The sequence below is a fragment of the Bison bison genome, unplaced genomic scaffold (genome assembly GCF_000754665.1).
Source record: "Bison bison bison isolate TAMUID 2011002044 unplaced genomic scaffold, Bison_UMD1.0 scf7180017864294, whole genome shotgun sequence".
NCBI classification, from domain to species: Eukaryota; Metazoa; Chordata; class Mammalia; order Artiodactyla; family Bovidae; genus Bison; species Bison bison.
The window spans coordinates 1,962,210-1,985,785 of record NW_011494866.1 but is presented as its reverse complement, the minus strand read 5'-3'; the positions used below and the strand labels follow the sequence as shown (position 1 = coordinate 1,985,785).

The following is a 23,576-nucleotide window of genomic DNA, read 5'->3' as shown; positions in this document are numbered from 1 at the left end:
TTTTTTATACCTAACCAGAACACACTAGCTCTTATGAAAGGAAGGGAAATTGGTGAATCAGAACTCTGATTTATACTTACCCTTCTGTGGTTAAGAATAATCACTTGTGAGCTGAAAATCTATTGTGTCTATACTGAAAGTATCGCCAGAGTCTCTGTTGCTGCTGCTGCTGCTGCTAAGTTACTTCAGTCGTGTCCGACTCTGTGCGACCCCATAGACGGCAGACCACTAGACTCCTCTGTCCCTGGGATTCTCCAGGCGAGAACACTGGAGTGGGTTGCCATTTCCTTCTCCAGTGCATGAAAGTGAAAAGTGAAAGTGAAGTCGCTCAGTCGTGCCTGACTCTTAGCGACCCCAAGGACTCTAGCCCACTAGGCTCCTCTGTCCATGGGATTTTCTCCATAGATCAACGTAAAATGTAGACATTTTATACTTCAGGCAAAAAGAAATGAAGCCAAAACTATTTTGCCTATGACAGATTGTCTTTTACATTAGGAACACAAATGAACAATAAATAATGGATCTTTTCTCATTTATTATTAACTACTGTAGAGAAATACCTATGAAAAGTGTAATAAAAAGGTATTGTTTTTCTTTTTTAAATAAAATAAATGCAGTTGAGGAGGTTGGACTGCATCTCTGATACTTAGGAGGTGTTCTCTGAGCCCGTACCTACTGACTATGGGATATGGAGTGGGCAGCAGAGGAACTAAAAACAAGCATACTCTCTCTTTAAAGGACTTCAGGCTCTTTGACCATTTAAGACTTTTTTTTGACTGAAAGGGATCTTACCATTCACTTCTAGCACAGAAGTTTTGCAAATCATAATTATAAGGTTTTATAGTCAGGCTGACTAGAAAGTTGAATCAGGAGCTTCCTTGGGGATACAGAGTACTTCAGAGGAGAATTAGAATTCAAGGTTACAGAATTCACATTGTCAGTCCTTATATAATATTTAGGATATCAGATAGAAATATATATTAACATATTTAGGTGCAAAACTGATTTAGTTCTTATAAACTCATACAAGGATCAAAGAAACAGACCTGTAATATCCTTTACAGACCCACAGGGAATAGATGCCTTCTCCAAGATACTTACATCATGCTGTTAAGACAGACTCCCAGATCATTTTCAGTCCGCCTGGAAATGTTTGACTTAGCTAAAATAATGTCAGAAGAGTTACTCAATGCCGAACTAGTTGCTCCATGATTTCCTGTCTTTTTTTCACTTACAGCGAAAAGTTCTGTTGATTTTAAATAGTGTGGTTTGTAGATTCTGACCTTCCACCACACAGTTTGGCAAACACTTTTTTTTTTCTTTTTTTCTGTAAAGCACCGGTAGCGAATATCTTAGGCTTTCTGGTCCATATACATGGTTTCTTGCAGCTCCCCTGTTCAAAAACACAGAAGCAACCAGAGACAGTATATAGACAAATGAAAGTAGTTGTTACAATAAAGTTTTATTTTATGGACACTGGAATTTGAAGTTCATATAATTTTCATTTGTCATGAAACATTTTTCTTTTGAATTTTTTCCACCTTGTAAAAATGTAAAAAGCATTCTTAGTTTATGGACCAGATTTGGCCTATTTACTATAGTTTTCCAGTCCTCTTTCTAGATAACAGAATGGATCCTTCATGACTTCTTGACATTCATAGTTTTTAATAACAGTATTTGGAAGCTGATCTGTATATCCTAAAGTAGAGAAGTACTAAAAGATTTTAAGAAGTCTTTTAGGATGACATTTCAGAACAAAACAATAGCAGCCTTTATCAGAGGCCTCTCTTCTCTTGCTTCTGGCTGAAGAAGTTAGACATGCCCATCTAGATACACAGTATGGTTCCTCATCAGCCAAGACCAGAACAGTTGACATGACACATGTAACAAGCTTTTTACTGAGGATCTGCTATGTGAAAGCATTAGAAGCAGAGACGAGACAGATGTGTTTCCTGCCCTCCCATAGTCTACAATATGGTAGTGACTTACCAGAACACTATTTGAATCTTAAATAGCCTCTGGAAGTTTCTTTTCAGCATCATGTAAGTTTATAGAACATTTTAAACAGTTTGTCTACATCATACAATAGAAAGAATAGTTTTGTGTCATAGTTTTAGAGATTTTACGAGCCAAGACAATCTACTTCAGTCAGTTGAGGGCATGAGCATTTGTTCATTTACATGGGATCCATGAGGATACATAGTTCTGTGTCTCTAGATGATGAGTTATTCAGAGCTTATAACTTCTCTAGCCTAACTGGCTGACATGGCTCTAAAGGGAAATTATTTTATTATAATTCATATTTCATCAAGCCATCTATTTCATCAAAGAAGAACCTATATCATAAAATTGTTATTTTAAGAAGCTCAAAGGATTTTAGAGACGTGTTTTCACTTTTTGCACGTGTGTTCACAGATGAATAGTGAACAATTAGTAGCCTGTAGTTCCCTGTGGTGTCCGTTTGTATGTACCATTGCATGTTTTTGACTGCTGGTTTCCACAGTGTATAAGAGCTAACTTTAGCTGTGATAACTTGTGCATGGAAATATAACAGACTGCAAAATGAAATCTTTGGAAAATATAGACATTTGGCCTAATTATGTCTTTGTTACATTATATATACCTGGATTTCCCTCCATTGTTTGATATATATCTATATAAATTCTCCAGTTGCTGTATTCTTCAGCTGAGTTTTTTTTTTTCCAGCTCTTTTATTTTTATGCAGATCTGCAAGAAAAAGCATGAATAATTAGACAAGCAAAAATAGAAATCTAATTCCCTGGCAATCATTTGAAAATAATACATCAGCTTAGAAAATGCCTATGATAGCCTGTGAATTCTTTGCAAAAATTTAGTACCAATATTATGCTGGTGAGGAATCAATTTTATACTTTTCTTTATAGTGGAGGGAAAATCAGTGGGAAGGGAATAATACATTTAGTACAAGGTAGTAATGAAATATTTTCAGTTTTAATTGCTTCTGTTAGTGTCCCAGTATATGTTTCTCTCTGTTTGCTTTTCATTTGTGCATGGTTTTCCTTTTTCAAAAATTCCTTCACAATTACCTTCATGATCATAGGCTTTCTGGAGGATAAATCTTCATTGAATTTTTGTGGCTCTAATTGTTATAAGTAGGTTTTATACAATGTATAAAGAAATTTTATTTTAGTTGATTGGAATAAACATAAAGAGTTATGTTCATAGAAGCCAAAATCTAGTAAGAGGACAAGTTGGACCCATTCATGCCGCTAGATTCCTTACGGTCATACTTTCAAGGGGCATTAACTCTTAATACAGTTTTTCAGAAGCCACTTGAAATCTTCTTAGCAATTCTTTTGACTTGTGTACTTTAGAGTGATACTATCTCTTTTTCATTATTTTTTCCTTCTTAATTTAGTCTCCTCCTTGGCTTTCATCCTGATCTGAAGCCAGAACTACTTTGTTAAAATTTTACTTAGCCTAGCACTGGAGAATTATTTTTGAGTTTCTACAGGATGGATTTTTACTTTAATTTTAATACAAATATGGACATTCTGAGGAGCTCTTAATGTTTCCTTCTCCTGTACGGATCAGATCACTTTCTGATCGCAGCTCACTGGTCAGATAGGTCATAGAATATCAGAGCAGAACAGGAGCTTCAAGACCTTAGTTCTAGCCTCTTTGTACCATAGCTGAGAAAACTGAGGCCCAGTGAACTCACCCCTGTGAGTTCATAGCTAGTTTAGAGCAAAGCCAAGATCAGAATCAGATCTGAAGGATATAGCTCTTTACAATGATTTGGTCTGCTTCATTAGTTAAGAAAGTTATAAAAATAAAACCAAGTGAAAGTTGCTTAGTCATGTCCAACTCTTTGTGACCTACATTTTCTACATACTTAGCAACCAGTTCTTCATCACCTATCATATGTATTCTTCAGTGATGAAGAAAAGTATTAGATAGAAAGAAAGTAAAAGTTGCTCAGTCCTGTCCAACTCTTTGCAACCCCATGGACCATACAGTCTATGGAATTCTCCAGGCCAGAATACTGGACTGGATAGCCTTTCCCTTCTCCAGGGGATCTTCCCAACCCAGGATCAAACCCAGGTCTCCTGCTTTGCAGGTGGATTTTTTACCAGCTGAGCCTCTAGGGAAGCCTAGTAAAACAAAAGTAAGCACTTACTCCCACTTTTCCAACTCTGTATCAAGTGGTTACTATTTACCTTTGTGGTTTCATTGTAAAGTCCTATTTCTTTAGGCTTATCTAGCTATGGTTTTCTTCAAGAATGTTTATCATTTTGCTTCAAATTCATGTATCTGTGAGAGAAGCAAGTAATATTTTCAGAATTATCACTGTGGGAGAAAGCAGAAGACAGAAATCTTTCTCACTGAGAGAGATGATTAATACCGTATTTCTAAGTTTGACTTAGAAATCTTCCGTCTTCCGTATTTCCAGATTATTTGGTTGAAATTGCTAGTTTCATAGATTTTTTTGAAAAGGTTAATATGTGGTTCAACCTCACAGGTCATGGCAGTGCACGAGCATTTATAGTTTACCCAGTTAGTTTTGAACTTCACGGAGATGTTGGGAAGTTGTCAGGAGAGAGAGTTGCTAGCTCTGAGCTGCTAATGATGAAAAATATCCTCAAATTAATTAAATTCAGATAGATTAACTCACTTTTCTAAGTTCTTATGTCTCACTGCAGAACTTATCTCAGTTTTAGGTCTCAGTGTGTGCCCCTCTGGTCCAGACACTTTTATCATAAGTGAAAGATGATTTCTGCATGTTGTCTCATTCAACCCTTTGTCCAAGAGAAGCCCCAAGATGTAGTATCCACAGAAAAAGTCATAGCCATTGTTCTTTAGTTGGTAATAAATTACTTCCCTACTATTAAGAAGTTGTATTCTGGCATCTTCTTTAAGATGATCCCAATTCTTGCTGGTGAGACGATTTACTAAATCTCAGTCCTGACCAAGGGAAAATGGCTTTGTTCCTTTGCAAGGAATAACCGAATGTGACTCAAAAGCCATCAGGGCAGCAATTCCCTAACAGCTTGTGATGTTGCACAACCTTTAGCAAAATAAAAGGATTTGTTCCTGGCATCCTTGAGCATAATTGATTTCTTCATTATGCAAAAGTTGCCTTCATGAGTTTGATATGTGCATTTCTAGGCCAAGTTTGTGACTGAAAGGATTAAGATACTTATCCATTGCAATCTGGGTACGTACAAAATGCTCATTAATAGTTCTTTACAAAGGCAGGATGATGCAGCCCCCAGACTGATAAGATCATATTTATTCATACTTCACACTTAGACTAGACAGGAACAGTAATGAGGCATTATAATTGGGTAGATGACATTTTACAAAAGATTGAAGTTACTTCTTGTCTCTGCATTCCTTTTGCAATTAATCGTGTCCAGTATGCCAAATGATGTACTAAGCATCATGACCTACCTTGTCTCAGTAGTCCTCAACTGAATCACTTATGGAACTTCTTAAAACTATATATATGCTTGGGTTCCAGCCTGGTCTCAGAAAGGATCTGGAAAAAAAGGCCTTTTATAAGAAAAATTTCCACAAGTGATTCTCAGAGTTCTGGATAACTACCACTACCTTTTCTCCTTTCTTCTTCTTCTTCAAAATCTTGAAATGTCATCTCTGAGTGATTTTAAAGGTAAAGAGAAAGGGATAAAAATAGCCTTGCAGGCATTCTGTTCTGACTGTACTATGATCATGAAGGTAGAAGGATGTGTTTCTGCATTCAATGGATTTGAACATGTGAAATCCTAAGCCTTCATCTTTTCTTTTCTCTGGTTCCTCTCTGCAGTCTCCTTTCAGCCTGCTTCAGGAATGAGCTTGTGGAGCCGCGGAGAGAAACCCCGAGACAATCTGACGCCTTCTTTAGACATTCCAGTCCCCCAAATCGATCAGTGTACCCATAGAGCCCCATCTCTGTATTTTGAGTATGTGTGTTTATTGTGTTTCTGTGTGTGTGTGAGAGTGTGTGAGAGTGTGTGTGTGCTCACACACGTGCGTGCATGTGTGTGTATCCAGCCCTCGTAACCAGGACTTGAAGACACTTTGGCTCAGAGACCCAACTGCTCAAAGGCACACAGCCATTAGTGAGAAAATCTCTGAAGGGACTCAAAACTGTACAAGAAAGCACGTTTTCTGCAGATTCTGTATCCTTAGATCTAGTATGGGTCTGTCAGGAACCCCTGTGTTTGTCTGTGAGCTTTTGTGTTGTTTCTCGGGAGGGAGGAGCTCAGGCTGGGACGAGGGGCATTACGATGTTTATTGGAACCCTTTTCTGTTACCTTCTGTTGTTTCTGAAACTCATAAAGAAGCTTTTGAGCAGGTCTCAAACTTAGATGTCTTTTTAAGAAAAGGAGAAAAAAAGTTGTTATTGTCTGTGGGTGGCTGAGAGACTCAGTCAGGCCCTTTTAATGCTGGTCATGCAATGATACTGCAAATAGTAACAAGCTAAGGTATCAAATGTACTGCTGGGCAGAGAGGTGATAACTACCACGAGTAGCCACTGTAGGGGATGATTCTTTTCTTCTTTTTGAGAACTTAAATCATCAGTATCTTCCCCTCATATGTAGTAGAAAGTTCATTAATGCTGTGTAAGACCCTGAACTAACAACCCATGTCAGCATCTGATGTGATAGACTGTCTTCCTTGCTCCTGGGAACCCTGGAGATCTACCCCTCCAAATTGGGGTTTGGACCCCAAGGAAAGTAAACCTCTTTTGTCATTTTAAGAAGAGGGTAAAACTACCCTGGTGATATTCTTCCAGACAGTCATATATCATTCTTCAGTGCCCAAAGTGGAATTCAAAATCCTAACGCCAAATCTATGATTAACATCTCTGGAGTTCCTGTCCCTCAGTCTGACCCTAAAGTCACCCATATCACTAACATTGTTCAAAGTGTCTTGTCAAGGACACTTAAGTTTTGTCTAAGTGATGTCCAAGTAAACACATGTTAAAGTCAACCCTCCTGGCCCAAATATTAGAGTTGATGACTTTTCTTTTTTTGGTTCAGTGAGTTTAGAGGATCTATTTATTTCCATTTTAAAATCATATTTAAAAATAATAATATAAAGACTTAAAAAATCTTCTCCCCACACCAGGTCACCAGCTCTTTATTCTGTGTCACCACAGCAATGATTTCTTGTTATTGAGGCTGTTGCTTTATGGATGTGTGATTTTAATTTTCAATAAACTTTTGCATCTTGGTTTATCTTGCAGTTTTTCTTTTCTGTCTCTTTTGCTTTTTTAAAAATCTCTGAAGTGCTAGAATATTTTCATTTAAGTGCTTGAAGTTCCATGTGTAAGTCAAAAGAGCAAGCAGAATAGGTCATTTTGGTTCTGTCTACACTATTGCCAGTAGTTGCTATTTTTATTTAAGATACTCTGTATCAAGGTCATCAATCTGAAAAACAAATTTCAATGCCAACACTAACTTGAAAATATGTTTAGCCCTGTGCATGTTAAATTTCATCATAAAGAGCTAGACCCTTATAATATCATTTGTTTACATCGCTGAACAAGTCTCAAGTTATATCTTCAGCTGCCAAGTTCTTTAGAAGAAATTTAAATCAAATTCCAATTTATTAAATATTTTGGCTTCTGTGACAAAGGCCATAGAAAATATCCAGAAATCTGTAGTGGAACTTGTTGTCCAATGCTTTAAAAAAAAATTACAGTTTCTGATCTTTGAGTAACTCTTTTTTAAAACTTCAAAAACTATTTTTCTAAATAAAAATAGTATAGTCACTTAGAAAAGCACTTAAGAAAAAACTTATGTTTGAGATAAAAGTAGAATAGTGAAATCAGATTATCTTGTTACATTGGGACAAGTTTCACTTTCCTTTTAAGGAATTCACAAATTCCTTAAAGGGTGAGTAAATGTGTTTAGTTTTTTAACATTTGCACTTTCTTTCAGACTTTTTGTTCGGAAATTCACTCTATTTTAATGGAAGTTTTTAATGTGTTTGTAATGATGTTTATATACATGCATATATGTGAGCTGATGGAACATATTTTATAATTACAGTTGATCTAGCTGGGGAAGAAACACTGTCTTTTGTCTTTAGAAGCAAAATTCCCCAGATAGCGAGAAAAGTTACATGCGGGATGGTACTGGGCAGAATTTCCAAGAGGAACCATTCCTTTTCTCATGTTCCATGTCTTTCCGCCCACCCCACCCCACCCTTTTTTTTTTGACCCCTCTCATACCTGTGGTGTTTCCAGGATCTGAGACTGCACTCCAGCAATGGTTTGGTAAGATAGCTTCACCCTGATACATTGCCAGATTCCACTAGAGAGTTATCTTTTCTTTAGCAATGGAAGATTGAAGGACACAGAAGGAATCCTGTGGTGGAATTCTAGGCATCTCCAGCAAAGCGGTGAAGACTTTGAATTTGTGTCTTCTCAAGAATCTTAACTCTCTGCCACATAGATACTCACTAGACTCGGAATCTGGAAACCTGATTTCAATCCTGGATGATCCTGAAGCTCTCTTGTGGTTCTGAGATATGGGATTTTATTCCTAGAAATGTACACAGAAACCTACATTATCTGCGTTAAGAACTAGAACTTGATTTTACCAGGACTTGACTCAAAACTAGAAATACGTGGAACATACCTTTCCTAATTTTTGTATGTTGGATTCCTGAAAAAATGTAAAGTGCCTCTAGAGAAAATTACCTGAGGCTTACACCTTGTTATTTTTCTGGGGATATCTATATTCTGACTTTTTCCATTTAGTGTGTGTATATTGTGTGTGTGCACATTTTCTTTTTTGAGTGGGGACAGAAACCATAACAGCACAGGTTATGTTGTCTCTGAACACTTTTTCCATCTCTTCATATGCCCCAGCAGTATTTAGGATTGTCTGCTCAAACATTGTGACATTATATTTGTAAAGGAAAAAAAAAGTTGTTCTTAAAGTCCTTTAAATTGGTTATGATTTTTTTCAGCTTTGCTCCCTTTTCCAGAGCACATAGAGATGTTCAGAATATTTTCTACATCAGACATACAAACTTATAATAAACAGATGACAACAACCTTTCTCCTTGTAGCTTTAACACTCACTTCAGCACTAAAGGAGATGCATTCAAAGTTTCTGAACTTTTCAGACTCTCTTATTCTTATTCATCTCTTCACTCTAATTTCTGGATTTGTCCAGCTAAGAGTCCTTGCCACTTCTTCCTATTAATTCTTAAACTGACACCTCTTATCTCCTTGACTACACACTAAAGTATTAAACATTTGGAGCTGGAGGGGAAGAGCAAAAGGCAGCAATGTCTCTTGAGCACCTACAATTTACAGGACAGTATCCAGGACTCTTACATCATCTGATCTAATCTCCATAGCAAGTCTTCTGGAGTGAGTGTAATACCTGTTCTACAGATTAAGAAAATGAGACTGGAAAGACTTGTATAAAACCCAAAATCCCTTAACTGATTTGTGTCAGATCTAAAATATTAACCCACATATTTTGATTGGCTCCAAAATTCATGTTCCTTCTTTGTTCATCTATGATTTGTGACCTACCTTCCTTAAAAATAGTTTAGGTGGCTTAAAATGAACTAATAAAATTATAGAAAAATAAAGACCACAAAGGGAACAGGAGAAGGGAATTGTAATAGGATGTGGAAGAAGGCATTCACTATAATTAAGGGTCCACGGAAAATTCAGATTTTTAAATACACTTTCACTTTCCTAGTGGTAGACATTAATGCTTCAAGGAACATTTCCATTAGTTCTTGCTGTACATGTGACTGATTGGGGAGGGTAAGAGGGATAAGTAGACATTTCTTTAGGTCACAGAGGGCCAGTCTGCCTCTGGAGTCTGGGCAACCAGGCATCTTTGTTACTTTGTGGTGGGTAAAGATACAGGAAGAAGCACCTAGTGAAGTTTCTCTTGGTCATCCTGCTCTGAGCTTTCTTGCACTTCAATATGGACTTAACAGATGTTCCTAGGTATACTCAAACGTGTTGACTCATGCAAGGCTTCTACACGGGGGTGGAGTGGACCTGGGGATAGCTAGGACTCCCTTTACTATATCCTTTGTTCTATGCTTTATCTCAGCCTCCCATGTTTCTATCACTACTTCACCTACTTCTTGATTATGTAACCTATTGCACTGTCTTACTTCTGGGAAGGTGCCACAGAATGAAAGGAAATGCTTTGGACTAAGAGAAGAGCTCTCTCAGCTCATCATTTACAGCCATGTGTGACTTGGGTCCATTTTTCCTTAGAGTATTATATTTACCCACCTGTACAACAGGCATTATCATTTCTGCCCATTGCTACCCTGCCATCCCATGTCCATCTGTGACTCATTCAGAAAATGGATAAAGGAGAGCTTGGTAACCCGAAGAATCTTACAATTGGGAGAGTTTCTTATATAAACTGCTGTTTATACAACAAGGATCTAAACTTGTCTTCTTGAGGAGGGCTAAAGTGAGAAATCAGTACCCTCCCGCTTTAAGGCAGCAGTTGTAAAATACAGCTGAATTGTCAATTACACGTTAATTGTTGTGTTCATTTATGCAAATATAGCCTATTATTTGAATTCCTCTAGCCAAGGCTGTTCAGTGATATGGAATGGAGGTGTCTATGTTTTGTGTAATTATGGAGGATGCAGAGTGGCAGCTTTGAAGTCCAAGCCTAGCACTACTGTAGCACTCAGGTGTTAGAGCCACTTGTTATTTTTTCAGACATTATTATACCATGCTTGTTTGGAGCTTGGATTCATGTACAGAGCCTTCTAAATCTGATATACACACAAACAAAACTTGACTATACAAGTTTGTATGGCTCCAACAGGGAGGAGACAAATAGGAACAAAATAATACATCTTATTTGAGAAGTGTCATAGGGGAGGTTTTCCCCTTTTACATGCTCAACCCAATCTTCATTTTATGGGCACAGATTACTCACTGTAAGTGTCTGATAGTATCTGATATTGTGTACAATTCTTCCTCATCTTATCTTGTTCAGTTATCACCATAGCTCTACAAGGTTGGTTGGATTATAATCACCATATATCCTCTATTCTATGAGCTTCTCAAAGATGAGATAATTGCTTATGAGTTTCCCCATGTCCAGCATCTAACTCATGCAATAAGTATATATATATTTAGTTTACATACATTTTAGTTTTCTGGTGAGGGATGTTTACTGGCTTGCACAGAGACCTATAGCTTTCTAATATATGCTGAAGGAAGACTCAAGTCTTGAATTTCTGACTCCATATCCACTAATTCTGGTAGAAATCACTAGTTCTATATTCAAAGTCAGGAACAACAGCTGAATAGGGAATATCATATATAATATAATACATAGTGCTGTGTACATTCTCAGTCGCTCCAGTCCTGTCTGACTCTTTGTCACACCATAAACCATAGCCCACCATGCTCCTCTGTCCATGGGATTTTCCCAGCAAGAATACTAGAGTGGGTTGCCATGCCTGCCTCCAGGGCATCTTCCTGACCCAGAAACTGAAACCCTGTCTTCTGCATCTCCTGCATTGCAGGCAGATTCTTCACCACTGTGCCACCAGGGAAGCCATAATACATAGTAGGACAAACCAGTTCTAGTTAGTTTGCAAATCAAAGTCATGCTGAATGGAAAACTGTGTTTCTTCTTCCCTTTGTAAGAGACACAGATTTGATCTCTCAGTAGGGAAGATCCCCTGGAGTAGGAAATGGCAACCCACTCCAGTGTTCTTGCCTGAAAAATTCTGTGGGTAGAGGAACCTGGCAGGCTACAGTTTATGGGGTCATAAAGAGTCGAACACAACTGAGTACCTGTGCGCACACACACACACACACACACACGCATGCCCCCAGAGACTTGTGGAAGCTTAACAGAACAGTTGTTGGGACTCTCAGATTCCCTCTGTGTAGAGAGGCTGTTGGTATTCTCATGGGCTCCCTCATGGCCCAGAACAGCTAAGCTGAGAAAGCATGTTTCCGTGTTGAGGCCTCTGCTTGATGGCTGCCAAATGCCCTGTTTGATTGATTTTATGGTTACTTTCTTCATATCCCAAATTGCCAAGCTCCAGCTATAGGTGAAACACCTCAGCCACAATTTGAGCTCGCCATCTCCATGTCTTTCATAAGCCTTTGGGTCTTCACTCAGTTCTTTTCCCTTTTTGATTTTCACATTGAGAGGGATGGAGAAAACAAAAGGGGGAAAAGAAGATGTAATGATTTCCCCTCTCACAAAGGAGATGCTTTAGGAAGATACTCATCTCTGTCCTGTAGTCACATAGGAAACACGATATGATGATAGCTTTGTGATCCCTGCCAAGGCAGGAGAGGTTCTCAAATGGAAACACAAATAAGTTCCCGTCATTGCTCTGGAGGAATATTTTTACACCTATATAGTTGGGGCCATGTTTTAGTCTGAGACCTGTTGGAAATGACCGGTCCCCACTCCTCAGCATCCTGCTTACCATACTTCCATGTTTGTGTTCCCAGGACCTCGATGCAGTCTCAGTCTTCCTACGGTAACAGCTCCCCACCTCTGAACAAAATGAACAGCATGAACAAGCTGCCTTCCGTGAGCCAGCTTATCAACCCTCAGCAGCGCAACGCCCTCACTCCCACCACCATTCCTGATGGCATGGGAGCCAACAGTAAGAATATCTCCCTTGAGCTGCAGCTGGAGGACCAGCAGGGCCAGTGTAGGGGAAGACTCTGCTCTGGGGTCAGGGAAGGCTTGCTCTGAAGCTGTATGGGAGGCACAGAGAGAAGCTGAGTGGCTTATATTTCTCTTGGGCAAAGTTGTCTCACTTTTAAGATTTGTGACTCATTGCAAAGCACATTGGTAGAGATGGAGAAGGCTATTCCTTTAGTAGGGATAAGGATATCTGTGGAAAGAACAGTCTGCTTCCTGCCAACCTGGATGTGGACCCACCTTCTGCAATCTTTGAGATTATCGGTAGGAAAAATGGCCGACTTGTTGGAAGCAGCATAGTGTGGTGGACTTAAAATCTAGAAAAACAGATTGTAGTCTGGACTCCATTGCAGTATTAGCTGTGTAACTCTGGACAAGTCACCTCTCTGATCTAATGCTAGGTTTTACATTCATAAAATTATCACTCTGCACACTTAGCAGTTTATCAGTCTGTAACTCCACACTTTTGGTCTTCTTAACTTGTCCCTTTCATCCCATACACAGTTATTAAAGAATCAACATAAGGAAAGGAGCCTTCCTGTTATTTACTCACACACAGATTCCTCATATCAACTAAGTATAACTATAAGAGAAAATGTATGAATTGAGCCTGGAAATGGATGATGATCAGTACATAGCTTTGCTATAAATATAATTAGCTTGTCCACTAGAACTTAATCTAGCAGAGTGGATATCCAAACTTGAAAGAAAAAGAAAAGATAGCAAACACACAGTGAGATGGTAAAAATACAAAAAGGTTACAAAGCCTAAATACATCCCATGTGTCTTGTAATCACCCTCATAAAGCAGTGCCTCAGTCTTATCCTAGAAATCCTCATGTTTTTTTCAATCCTTCAAATTTGCATTTCACTGTTGCCTTGTAGAGACTGGGTTTTCTTTTTTTTAAACTTTTTATTTTGTATTGGAGTATAGCTGATTAACAGCGTTGTAACAGTTTCAAGGTATACAGCAAAGGGACTCAGCAACACATATACATGTACCCATTCTCCTCCAAACTCTGCTCCCATCCAGGCAGGGAGGCTCAGACTGTGACTCTCCCTGGTTCTGATAGCACCTGTTCAGACTGTATTGACATCAGAGGTATATGAGGTCTGGTTCCTTGGTATGGCAATGCAGACATTAGAGCCAGACCACTCTCTCACTAGTGACAAATACATCCTAAGAATAAACCTGACCCCTCAATAGATCTACTACTTTGGCAATAAAAGGAGAAGGAACCATTTATTATTATTTTTGTTTTGTTTTGTTTTCTCTCTGATAAGATCTTAGAGTCCTCAACTTTGTTTTGAGATGACAAAATAGCGATAGTGGTAATGATCCTTCACATTTGTATAACAGTTCGCATCCTTTTTTCCTTATTTATGCTTAATAATTTTCCTCTGGTGGCATCAGGAAAGTCAGAGGGGAACTGATGAGACATTCTTGCCTGTGCTCTCTAGCTGACTAGCTGGTGGTAGAGGCCTTTCCCCTTTGGTAAACTACAATTCACTAAAATAGAAGCAAATTACCTTCATCTTTTTGTGGACATGTTATTTTGCTTTATATTAGTTTATACCTAAAAACAAAATCTGTTTCATAATTATTATTGGTATTGAGCTTTTCTTCTCTATAAGTGAGTGTTTACAGTTTGTTCTTTAGTAAGAAACCAGTCCAAGTTGGTGTCATTCCCAAACGTAATCCTGAAATGGACCAGAAAAAAAGAGCTAGGGTCTTTCATTGCCTCCTTCCTTCTGAGACATTTGGTTCCCTACGAATACTGCAGTGAATTCTCTCATTCCCAAACCAGTATCCCAAAGGGCCCTTTCTCATTCACGGATGTGTTCATTTGTTCGCATAACTTAAGTTTCCTGGGCATCTGCTCTATGCCAGGCACTGTGCTTGGGTCTCTGGGGAACCAGACATACATCAGGTCTAATCTCCATGCTTAAAGAGATTAGCCTAGTGAAGGAGGCAGAAATATAACTCAGGAAGGCAAATACAAAGAGAACTGTATTAACATCAGGAGCAGCAAGTATTAGAAGGAGACAGAGCAGTAGAAGTAGAAAACAGAATGGGAAGAGATTGTTCTAAGAGAATGTACCATGGTCAAGAAGTATGTCATTAGTTTAGAGTTTGGTAACTCTTCTGTTCAGTGAGATGCAGGGTGCTTAGAGGGGTGTAGTAAGAGATAAGACTGGAAAGGAAGGTTGGTAGAGTAGGCCCTTGGTAACGTTAAACCTGGTGAGATGGACCACTGGGATGGTGGTATGTGATAAGGGCAGTAACCCTCTCTGTTCCTCCTGCTTCTGTTCAGTTCCTATGATGGGCACCCACATGCCAATGGCTGGAGACATGAATGGACTCAGCCCCACCCAGGCCCTCCCTCCCCCACTCTCCATGCCATCCACCTCCCACTGCACCCCCCCACCTCCGTACCCCACAGATTGCAGCCTTGTCAGGTGAGTCCACAGCATGTCCCCTGGGGGCCTGTCCTAAGCATCTCTGGGTGGTGGAGGGTGGACACTGTCAAAGTTAATAGCATAGTTGGAAAGCAAGCAAGCAACCCTGTGGTTCAAGTTCAGTTATCTCTAATCTATGGAGTCATCAGTAGTATTTAATCAAAGCAACCATAATAATCAACATGGGAAAAAGTGAAAATGTGAGTTTATAGGCATATGTGTCCATGCCTGTTTTCTCCATCTTCATTTATTCCCTTACTCCTCCATCATATTTTTACAGTCAGTTGTGACCTTTAAATTGGTGCTCAGGGCTGGGGTTCCCAAAAGGGCAGTCAACTTGCTATCTTGCTCCCTTTCCTGCTCTCTAGGCCTCATAGCTCTCAACCGCCATGGGATCATTATTTTGAAGCTGGATGTCCATCAAGAAGTTTGAATGTTAGCAAAAATGACAGGGACTCTCAAGAAGCCAGTGGCCTCTTCTGCTTTGTCATATGAGAAACAGGGACATTCCAGGAAAGGGAGTTCAGATAGCTAGAAGAAAGAAAGCCATGAAGCCTAGAAATTTGTTTCCAGCAGAGGCAAGTGTAGGTGTCCAAATCTCATGCCTGTTGCCTATCATCTGCTCGTGCTTCATGTGCAGAAGGCCTTTTTCACTTGACTGCTGGAATACTAGGTGTTGGTTCCCACATGATTGATGCAGCAGCATTAGCAGTGTCAGTCAGAAAGATGGCCAAGTGCATGTCCTATCTCATCCAGTATTTGGCTCTGTGATGATTGTGGTACCATTGATCTGAGACCAGGAAAGAAAAGAAGGGGATCTGTATTCTGAAGAGGACATAAATTAGAAAGCATTGATGACTTCACAGTATAGTGGCCCACAGTTTTTCCTTAGCCACATAAACCATTCTCAGAAACCTCAGATACAAACAATCAAAGCGGAGACACTATTTTTGAAGTAAAGAGCCAGGAGGCAAGAGGACTGGAAACCTGAGCACTGGACTCCTTCCTTTCACCCCCTGCAATGGCTCCTAAGGCACTGATATGCAATCCCTGGAACTCCACTCATCCACCATTTGAAAAATCTCTGCTCTGCAGGAATCCTTGAACAGTTGACTTTAATCTCTGTAGATCTAAATTAAAGTTTATGTCACTGCTGCTGCTGCTGCTGCTAAGTCGCTTCAGTCGTATCCGACTCTGTGTGACCCAGAGGCGGCAGCCCACCAGGCTCCCCCGTCCCTGGGATTCTCCAGGCAAGAACACTGGAGTGGGTTGCCATTTCCTTCTCCAGTGCATGAAAGTGAAAAGTGAAAGTGAAGTCGCTCAGTCATGTCCGACTCTTAGCGACACCATGGACTGCAGCCTACCAGGCTCCTCCATCCATGGGATTTTCCAGGCAAGAGTACTGGAGTGGGGTGCCATTGCCTTCTAATCACCCCCAAACCTCCAATCCAAGGCCCCACATATATTTTATATACCCCTAGTCTCTTCTGTAGGGCATCCCAGGGGAAAATGTTGGGTTTTCCTTTATCTTGCCAATGCAGTTGGGGTGAACTTTCTTTTTCTGTTTCCTCCTTCCTCTTCCCTCCTCCCTCTGCAGTTTCTTAGCGAGGTTGGGCTGTTCATCATGTCTGGACTATTTCACGACCCAGGGGCTGACCACCATCTATCAGATTGAGCATTACTCCATGGATGTAAGTAACTGTTAGACTTTTCTCTTGAGTTTTATTTCTTAATTTCCTCCCTCTGGTGACATCCACCTTGTAATTGAATCCCCTCTGTTTCTCAATCCTCAATTTTGATGAAACCCATAACCATATTAGAAAGATCCCCAGACCTCCACCTCTACGTTTGAGAAGCTCAGGACTCAGCCATCCTCAGCTTGTCTGATCAGTCAGCAATCTTCTATTACATGCATACTATGTGCAGAACAGGAAAAAGATCTGATTCCCACCTTCAAGGAATATATGATCTCTGAAGAGTTCAGAGGACTTTCTGGAAGTTCTCATTAATTGGTATAAGATCCCAGGGAGGATAGCAGGAAGCTAGTGATGTTATTCTCACTTTAAAACATGGGGAGGCAACAATACAGTCATTTGTCTGGATTAGTTGATGTCAGAACCAGGAATAGAACCCTGAAGTATAAGCGTCTGGCCTTTCACCCTATTAATTGAACTTTTCTGCCTTTCCTTAAAATAGGACATGATAAGGGATTGAGCAGTGTCTCTCAATAAGAACCATATGTTTGTTCATGATCAAATGTACCAGAATAGGGTCCAGGCATACCTGACCACTGGGAAAGATCACTGGTTATGGGTTCAAGTCCCAGCTGTGCTTTTTAATGGTGATAAGAACATGGTGTAATCACTTTGCTTCTCTGGGTCTCAGTTAATCAAATTGGGTTCAAAATCACTGCCTTCTGGCTTTGATAGCCTTTAGAGCAACCTGGATGGGAGGGAACTTATTCTTGCTTCTACAGTACCTCTTGAACTACTGCTCACATGGGAGGGAGCTCATTTCATTCTGGTTTACAGCAATCTGGTTTTTCTCCCAGGCTACGCTATATGCTGCTCTCTTTGGGGTTCACTCTCCTCCCTTCTAGCTTCCAGAGGGCCCTTTGGGCTGGTGGAAGAAGATATTCTCTGCCTCTGCTGCTGCTTCTGTAGTTGAGACCTCTTTTTGCCCCCCTCCTTGAGCACCGATGCCAGAGACAGCCCACACAGTGTAAGAACACCCCTGCCCTTATGGTAATGAGCATATGCTTCACTGCCCCTATGCCCACCCTTCTTTACCCCTCAATCACCCCTGGCTGCTGCTCCCTAATGGAAGAAATTACAAGTAAAAGCCACATAGAAAGCTTTAGGAGTATGTTCCAACAGGTTTCTGAGAACTTCACAATGATGTCCATCCATTGAAGGCAGTTTGACACAAGTCATTGTGTTGCGCTGTGTTTGAGAACCTTACATGATTGAACAGGAACTTTGTCCCTTCCTTATATTTTTAAAGCTTTGTCTTCCACTTACTCACTTCTCCCCAATGGGGACTGGGTCAGGATGCCTCTTTGGTTGTTAGGATCTGCCGATGCTCTCCACAAGTCCATCTCTGCTGGTGTTAGCTAAGTCCTGAGCCAGGCTCTGGGCCACAGCTATCCCACCCATCAGGATAAGTTCAGATCTATCCAGAGAGTAATGCAGTTCAATGGAGCCTAGTTTACAAAGAGTTTTGGATTTATTTGGAGTTTCAGAAGCATACAGAGGTATGCTCACTTATCTATTTGTGGATTAACTTCTTTATAATGTATTCTCCTGCTAGAATAGGAAATTAGAGTGCCCATACTGCTCATTTCCAAATTAAGAAATATTGGGAGGCTATCTAATTTCTGCATCCTCACTTCAGCTTCTTCCTGTTCATCACTGGAAATAGACACTTGCTTTTCAGCTTGTCTCTCAACACCAGTCTTAGTTACTTCACATACTTCCCTGGAAAGAATATGGTTAAATTTCAGTGTTTTTATATGTATTCCCTCTAAGATACAAGAATGGGTTAATCATGATATAACATAGTAATAATACAGATGACTGAGATTTACATAGTATGCTTTATAATGTGCAATATACTTTCACATCCACATTTGCATAGGAGTCCACATTATATGTTGACCTAAAAAGGAATTGTATCCCATTTTGTCAATGAGGAAACTGAGGCCAGTAGGAAATAAATGACTTGAGGGAGGTCTAGAGCTAGTCAGTGACAGAATAAGAGCTTCTGCCAAGGTCTTCTGATGCCAAGCACAGTGTTCTTTCTACCTACCATGCTGCTCCATAAAAAATGCCAACCATCACTAAAACAGGCTAATGAAGTACTAATGCAGATAAACAGAGATGCTACCACAGTTAGTTAAGATCAATCATCTTTGTAATGCCTTCTGCCCCTATCCATAGAACATGGACACATACTCTGTGTTTTGATACCCTGATTGATCCAAACACCAAAAGACCTTTTGACCATTAGGACAGTTACAGGTTCAGAGGCTGTCCTGAGTTCCCATTCACTTAATTGTATAATTTTAGATTTATCGACGTCTCTGACCTTCAGCTTTTCTGTCTATAAAATAGGCATAATAATACCGACCACAAATCTTAGCATTAAATAGGATGGTGAATAAAAAAAGATTAATTGAATGCCTGGCATGTCGAAAGTATTTAGTATCTGTTAGTAATTTTTTTTTTTCCTATCTCCTCATATGAGAAGTAGTAGCATTCTATTAATATCTTTCTTCTAGTAATTAGAGCCAGGTAGATTTGAGAGTTGCCAGATTCCTTTACCTGATGTTTTTGTTTGGGGATTTTTGTTCTGTGATCTAAATATTACCTCTATTTTACCAATGAGGAAATGAGACTAATAGAGCATAAATAAAATACTCTACAAGAAGAGATGACACCTCAAGGCTGTATCTTTGTGCTTAGTTACATATATCTTGAAGATTCATAAAGAGCTGATTTTATTGTTGAATTTAGAGTTCAATAAATGCAGGTCAATTAAAGCCAAGCATTGGGGAGCCAAATGGTATGGACTAAATGTCAGTTTTTCTCTTTGTCCTAATTCTCCTGGATTCACTTCCCTATTGCACAGGATTTGGCAAGTCTAAAAATCCCTGAGCAATTCCGACATGCCATCTGGAAAGGCATCCTGGACCACCGGCAGCTCCACGACTTCTCCTCCCCTCCCCACCTCCTGCGGACCCCGAGTGGCGCCTCCACAGTCAGCGTAGGCTCCAGCGAGACCCGGGGTGAGCGTGTCATTGACGCTGTGCGCTTCACCCTTCGCCAGACCATCTCCTTCCCACCCCGAGATGAGTGGAATGATTTCAACTTTGACATGGATGCTCGTCGCAACAAGCAACAACGTATCAAAGAAGAGGGGGAGTGAGCTGAGAGTTGTGGTGCAGGCTCTTCCCATTTTCCCATCTTCCCCCCACCCCAACAACAAGGCACTACTGCTTGGCCAGCCAAGCATTCTCCCTAGCTCATCTCTTTCCTCTTTTCAGTCTGGTTTCTTAAGGGAAGGAGAAATAAGAGGCTGCGTTTTACCTATGTCTGACCTGGCGCCTGATTCTGTTTCTGGCTTTAAGCCTTCAGCTCCCTTGTTTGCAGGACCGAAATTGTCATGGCTATGCAGAAGTGAGCAAAAAAGCAGTGGGTGTCTCCTTAAGTGGCAGAGAGCTCTCATTGACTTTTATAAAGCATTTTCACCCTTATAGTCTAAGACTATACATATAAATATATAAATATACAGTATGTATTTTTGGGTGGGGGCATTGAGTATTGCTTAAAATGTAATTTAAAGGAAAAAATGGAGTTGCACTTATCACCTTTTTTTTTTTTTTCTAATTTACTTGTTTTGGATGGCTTATCTATAGGCCTTCTCTCAAAGTCAGCCATGAATGGTAGTAGGTATCTAGATCTTGATAGTATATGTGAGTGACAATGACATGTAGGTGCCTTCAGTTCTTTTGATGCTAAACACATGTTACACCCCACCTTTGGTTTGATCTATTTGTTATTATGTGGGTGAGACTGGATACCTATGTACACGATTCTCTACATTGGTGTATTTTATGTTACTGATATCTCCACTACTGATGGTGGTTGCCTTCGGGGTGATATAGCTAAATTACAAGAAAAAGTCCGTGTTTACACTATCACTCACCAGAAGAAAAGAAATATCTTCCCTTGCTTTTGGTTGGGATTGGGGAATGTGAATAACGGCCAAAATCCTTAAAAAGTCATTGCAGCCAGTTCAGTAGCACCTGACACCATGTGTCCTGGTATATCGACAATCTCCTCATATTTAATGCCAGACACACCTTAACTCTCAGTATTTATTGGCAAAGCATTAGCTGCCAGTACAAAAGCTTGAAAACTAAATTTCACAACTAGATTGATTAACTCAATTACATATTTGCTACACTTGTTTAAGGTTAGCAAATTAAGGTTGATTTGATTGGGATGAATGCACCTATCTAGTTCTCGCAATAAATCTTTAATATGTATTAAGAATATCCAGGAAAAACAGGAATCTTACAGAGATATTGCGTCTCCACTAAACAGTAAGAGATCTCAGTAAACCATGAATTGAAGCACTTGGAAGACTTTTTGAAACATAAATAGTATTATTTGGTAAATGTTTCCTCTAGTGACCCTCACATTCTATAAAATTCTGCTTATAAAGGCTTGTTGATCTTTCTGTCTTCAGGGTTTAAAATAGGGGTATTGATTTGGAAAATGTAAAATTATGAGATGCGTTTTCCTGTAGCATCAGTTGTATCACTACATCACTTATCTTTTTGAATAATATTAATTTTACTTAGATTGAAAGTAACTGTGAGAACCCAACTTCCCGTCCATCTCTCTTCTGGACTGTGCACGTGCTTAAAAATATCCCAACAGATTAGAGGGTAAGCTTTCCATTGGAGATGTTGCTTGAACCACATAAGCAGAGACTTCTCTTCAGATTCAAAAATAAAAGTGTAAATGGAGATATTCCTATACATCTTTTAGAAACATACTTTGTAGCAGATACTTTTTTTTTAAACCACAAAACTGAGTATTTTGTATATATTGCTAATGAGCTCTAAAAGCCTACTGTGCCTTTTGGTAAAGGGCTATCATTGCACATAAGCATCAAGTTTTATTTTAAAGTGCAAAAGGGCTAATGTGGCTCAAAAATATATGAGTTTCACCTGAAAAGTGTATATATATTTTGTGTGTGAAATTGCATACTTTGTTTTATTATCTTTCTCTCCTTGGGATAGTGGGTTTTCCAGAACCATCGTTGCGATTTTTTTTATTATTGTTATTGTTTTTGTATTTTCATGAAACACCATTTAGTGAAACTACAATGTCAAATAAAAAAAAAAAATGCCATTACTGTAAGACGGGGGGAAGGGAAAGTTGTTTTTTTTATTATTTTTTTTAAATTTTGTATGTTAAAGAGAGTGAGTCCTTGATTTCAAAGTTTTATTGTGCATAAATGATAATAAGCACTGCTAATATGTGGAACAAGCATGCAGGTTTGAAAGCCTGTTGATGGGAGAATGAAAGCCGTGCCTTTGCAATGCTAGAAGGACAAATGGCTTCCTGGACTGTCCTGAGCGTTTGAATAAACAGAGGACATCTGAGCTATCTCAGCACTATTCGGGTAGCACTAAGGACTCAAATTCCTGTACTGTACATCATGGGTTTGGCATGAGCCAAAGCGAGGCACAACTACTGGCCTCTCATATCCTGGTCGCAACTTAACGTTTTTTGAGTGTATGAGTAACTAGCATAAGGGGAGAAAGAATATTAAGGACAGACAAGGGGGCATGGGCTTAATGGAGTTCTAATGTGGTCTCATTACAGTACAGATGGCTGAAGAATGGATACATTTTTGTTTGAAGTTGATTAGAAATGGAAATGGAAGATAGAACTTTCTTCATTAAATCCATTTACCTTTTGTTTTCTTGATATTCCCCTAAAATACAGTATGTGGGGTATTGAATGTTTAAGGGTTGCATTTTTTTTATTATTTTTATAATTGTGAAAAACTAAGTCAATGCCAAATGTTTTATATGCTTTATTAACGTTTTTGAAAGTTTTTTTTTTTTCCTTATAGATGTGATGCTTTTTTTTTTTTTTTTTTTTTAAGTTTCAGTTGCTTGTCTTATGGAATTTGGGGCAATGGGCTTTGGATGAGCCAGAGGCAAATCCACAAGCCAATTATGTTTGCCAGGACATGCAATAAAATTAAAAAATAAATAAAATTTGCATTGAGAAATGGAGTTGATGTATGCATCTGTCTGTCTGCCTGCCTGTCTGGCCTTTGGCCTTATTTTTATTGATGTAGAAGAAAAGATGCCAAGGATTCCCAAGAAACATTAGAGAGATTCAAATATTGACACTTAACAAAAAAATCATTATTTTCTTATTTTCAGTTCAGTTCAGTAGCTCAGTTGTGTCCGACTCTTTGCGACCCCATGAATCGCAGCATGGACAGGCCTCCCTGTCCATCACCATCTCCCGGAGTTCACTCAGATTCACGTCCATCGAGTCGGTGATGCCATCCAGCCATCTCATCCTCTGTCGCCCCCTTCTCCACCTGCCCCGAATCCCTCCCAGCATCAGTCTTTTCCAATGAGTCAACTCTTTGCATGAGGTGGCCAAAGTACTGGAGTTTCAGCTATAGCATCATTCCTTCCAAAGAAATCCTAGGGCTGATCTCCTTCAGAATGGACTGGTTGGATCTCCTTGCAGTCCAAGGGACTCTCAAGAGTCTTCTCCAACACCACAGTTCAAAAGCATCAATTCTTCGGTGCTCAGCTTTCTTCACAGTCCAACTCTCACATCCATACATGACCACGGGAAAAACCATAGCCTTAACTAGACGGACCTTTGTTGGCAAA

General features: G+C 39.5%; 1 protein-coding gene across 6 annotated transcripts in view; it reads left to right on the top strand.

Moving 5' to 3' along the window:
- Window positions 1-22,930, top strand: part of TP63 (tumor protein p63) — a 273,034-nt gene extending 250,104 nt beyond the window's left edge. For 5 of the 6 annotated variants that reach the window (XM_010850706.1, XM_010850705.1, XM_010850704.1 and 2 more), the window contains exons 11-14: window positions 12,479-12,636; window positions 14,992-15,136; window positions 16,734-16,827; window positions 19,766-22,930. In XM_010850706.1, coding sequence (XP_010849008.1) covers window positions 12,479-12,636; window positions 14,992-15,136; window positions 16,734-16,827; window positions 19,766-20,062 — 694 coding nt within the window. In that variant the 3' untranslated portion in view covers window positions 20,063-22,930. Of the gene's footprint in view, window positions 1-5,806; window positions 7,224-12,478; window positions 12,637-14,991; window positions 15,137-16,733; window positions 16,828-19,765 lie in introns of those variants that run through there. The other variant, XM_010850709.1, reaches the window with a different exon arrangement.
- The last annotated feature ends 646 nt before the right edge of the window (window positions 22,931-23,576 follow it).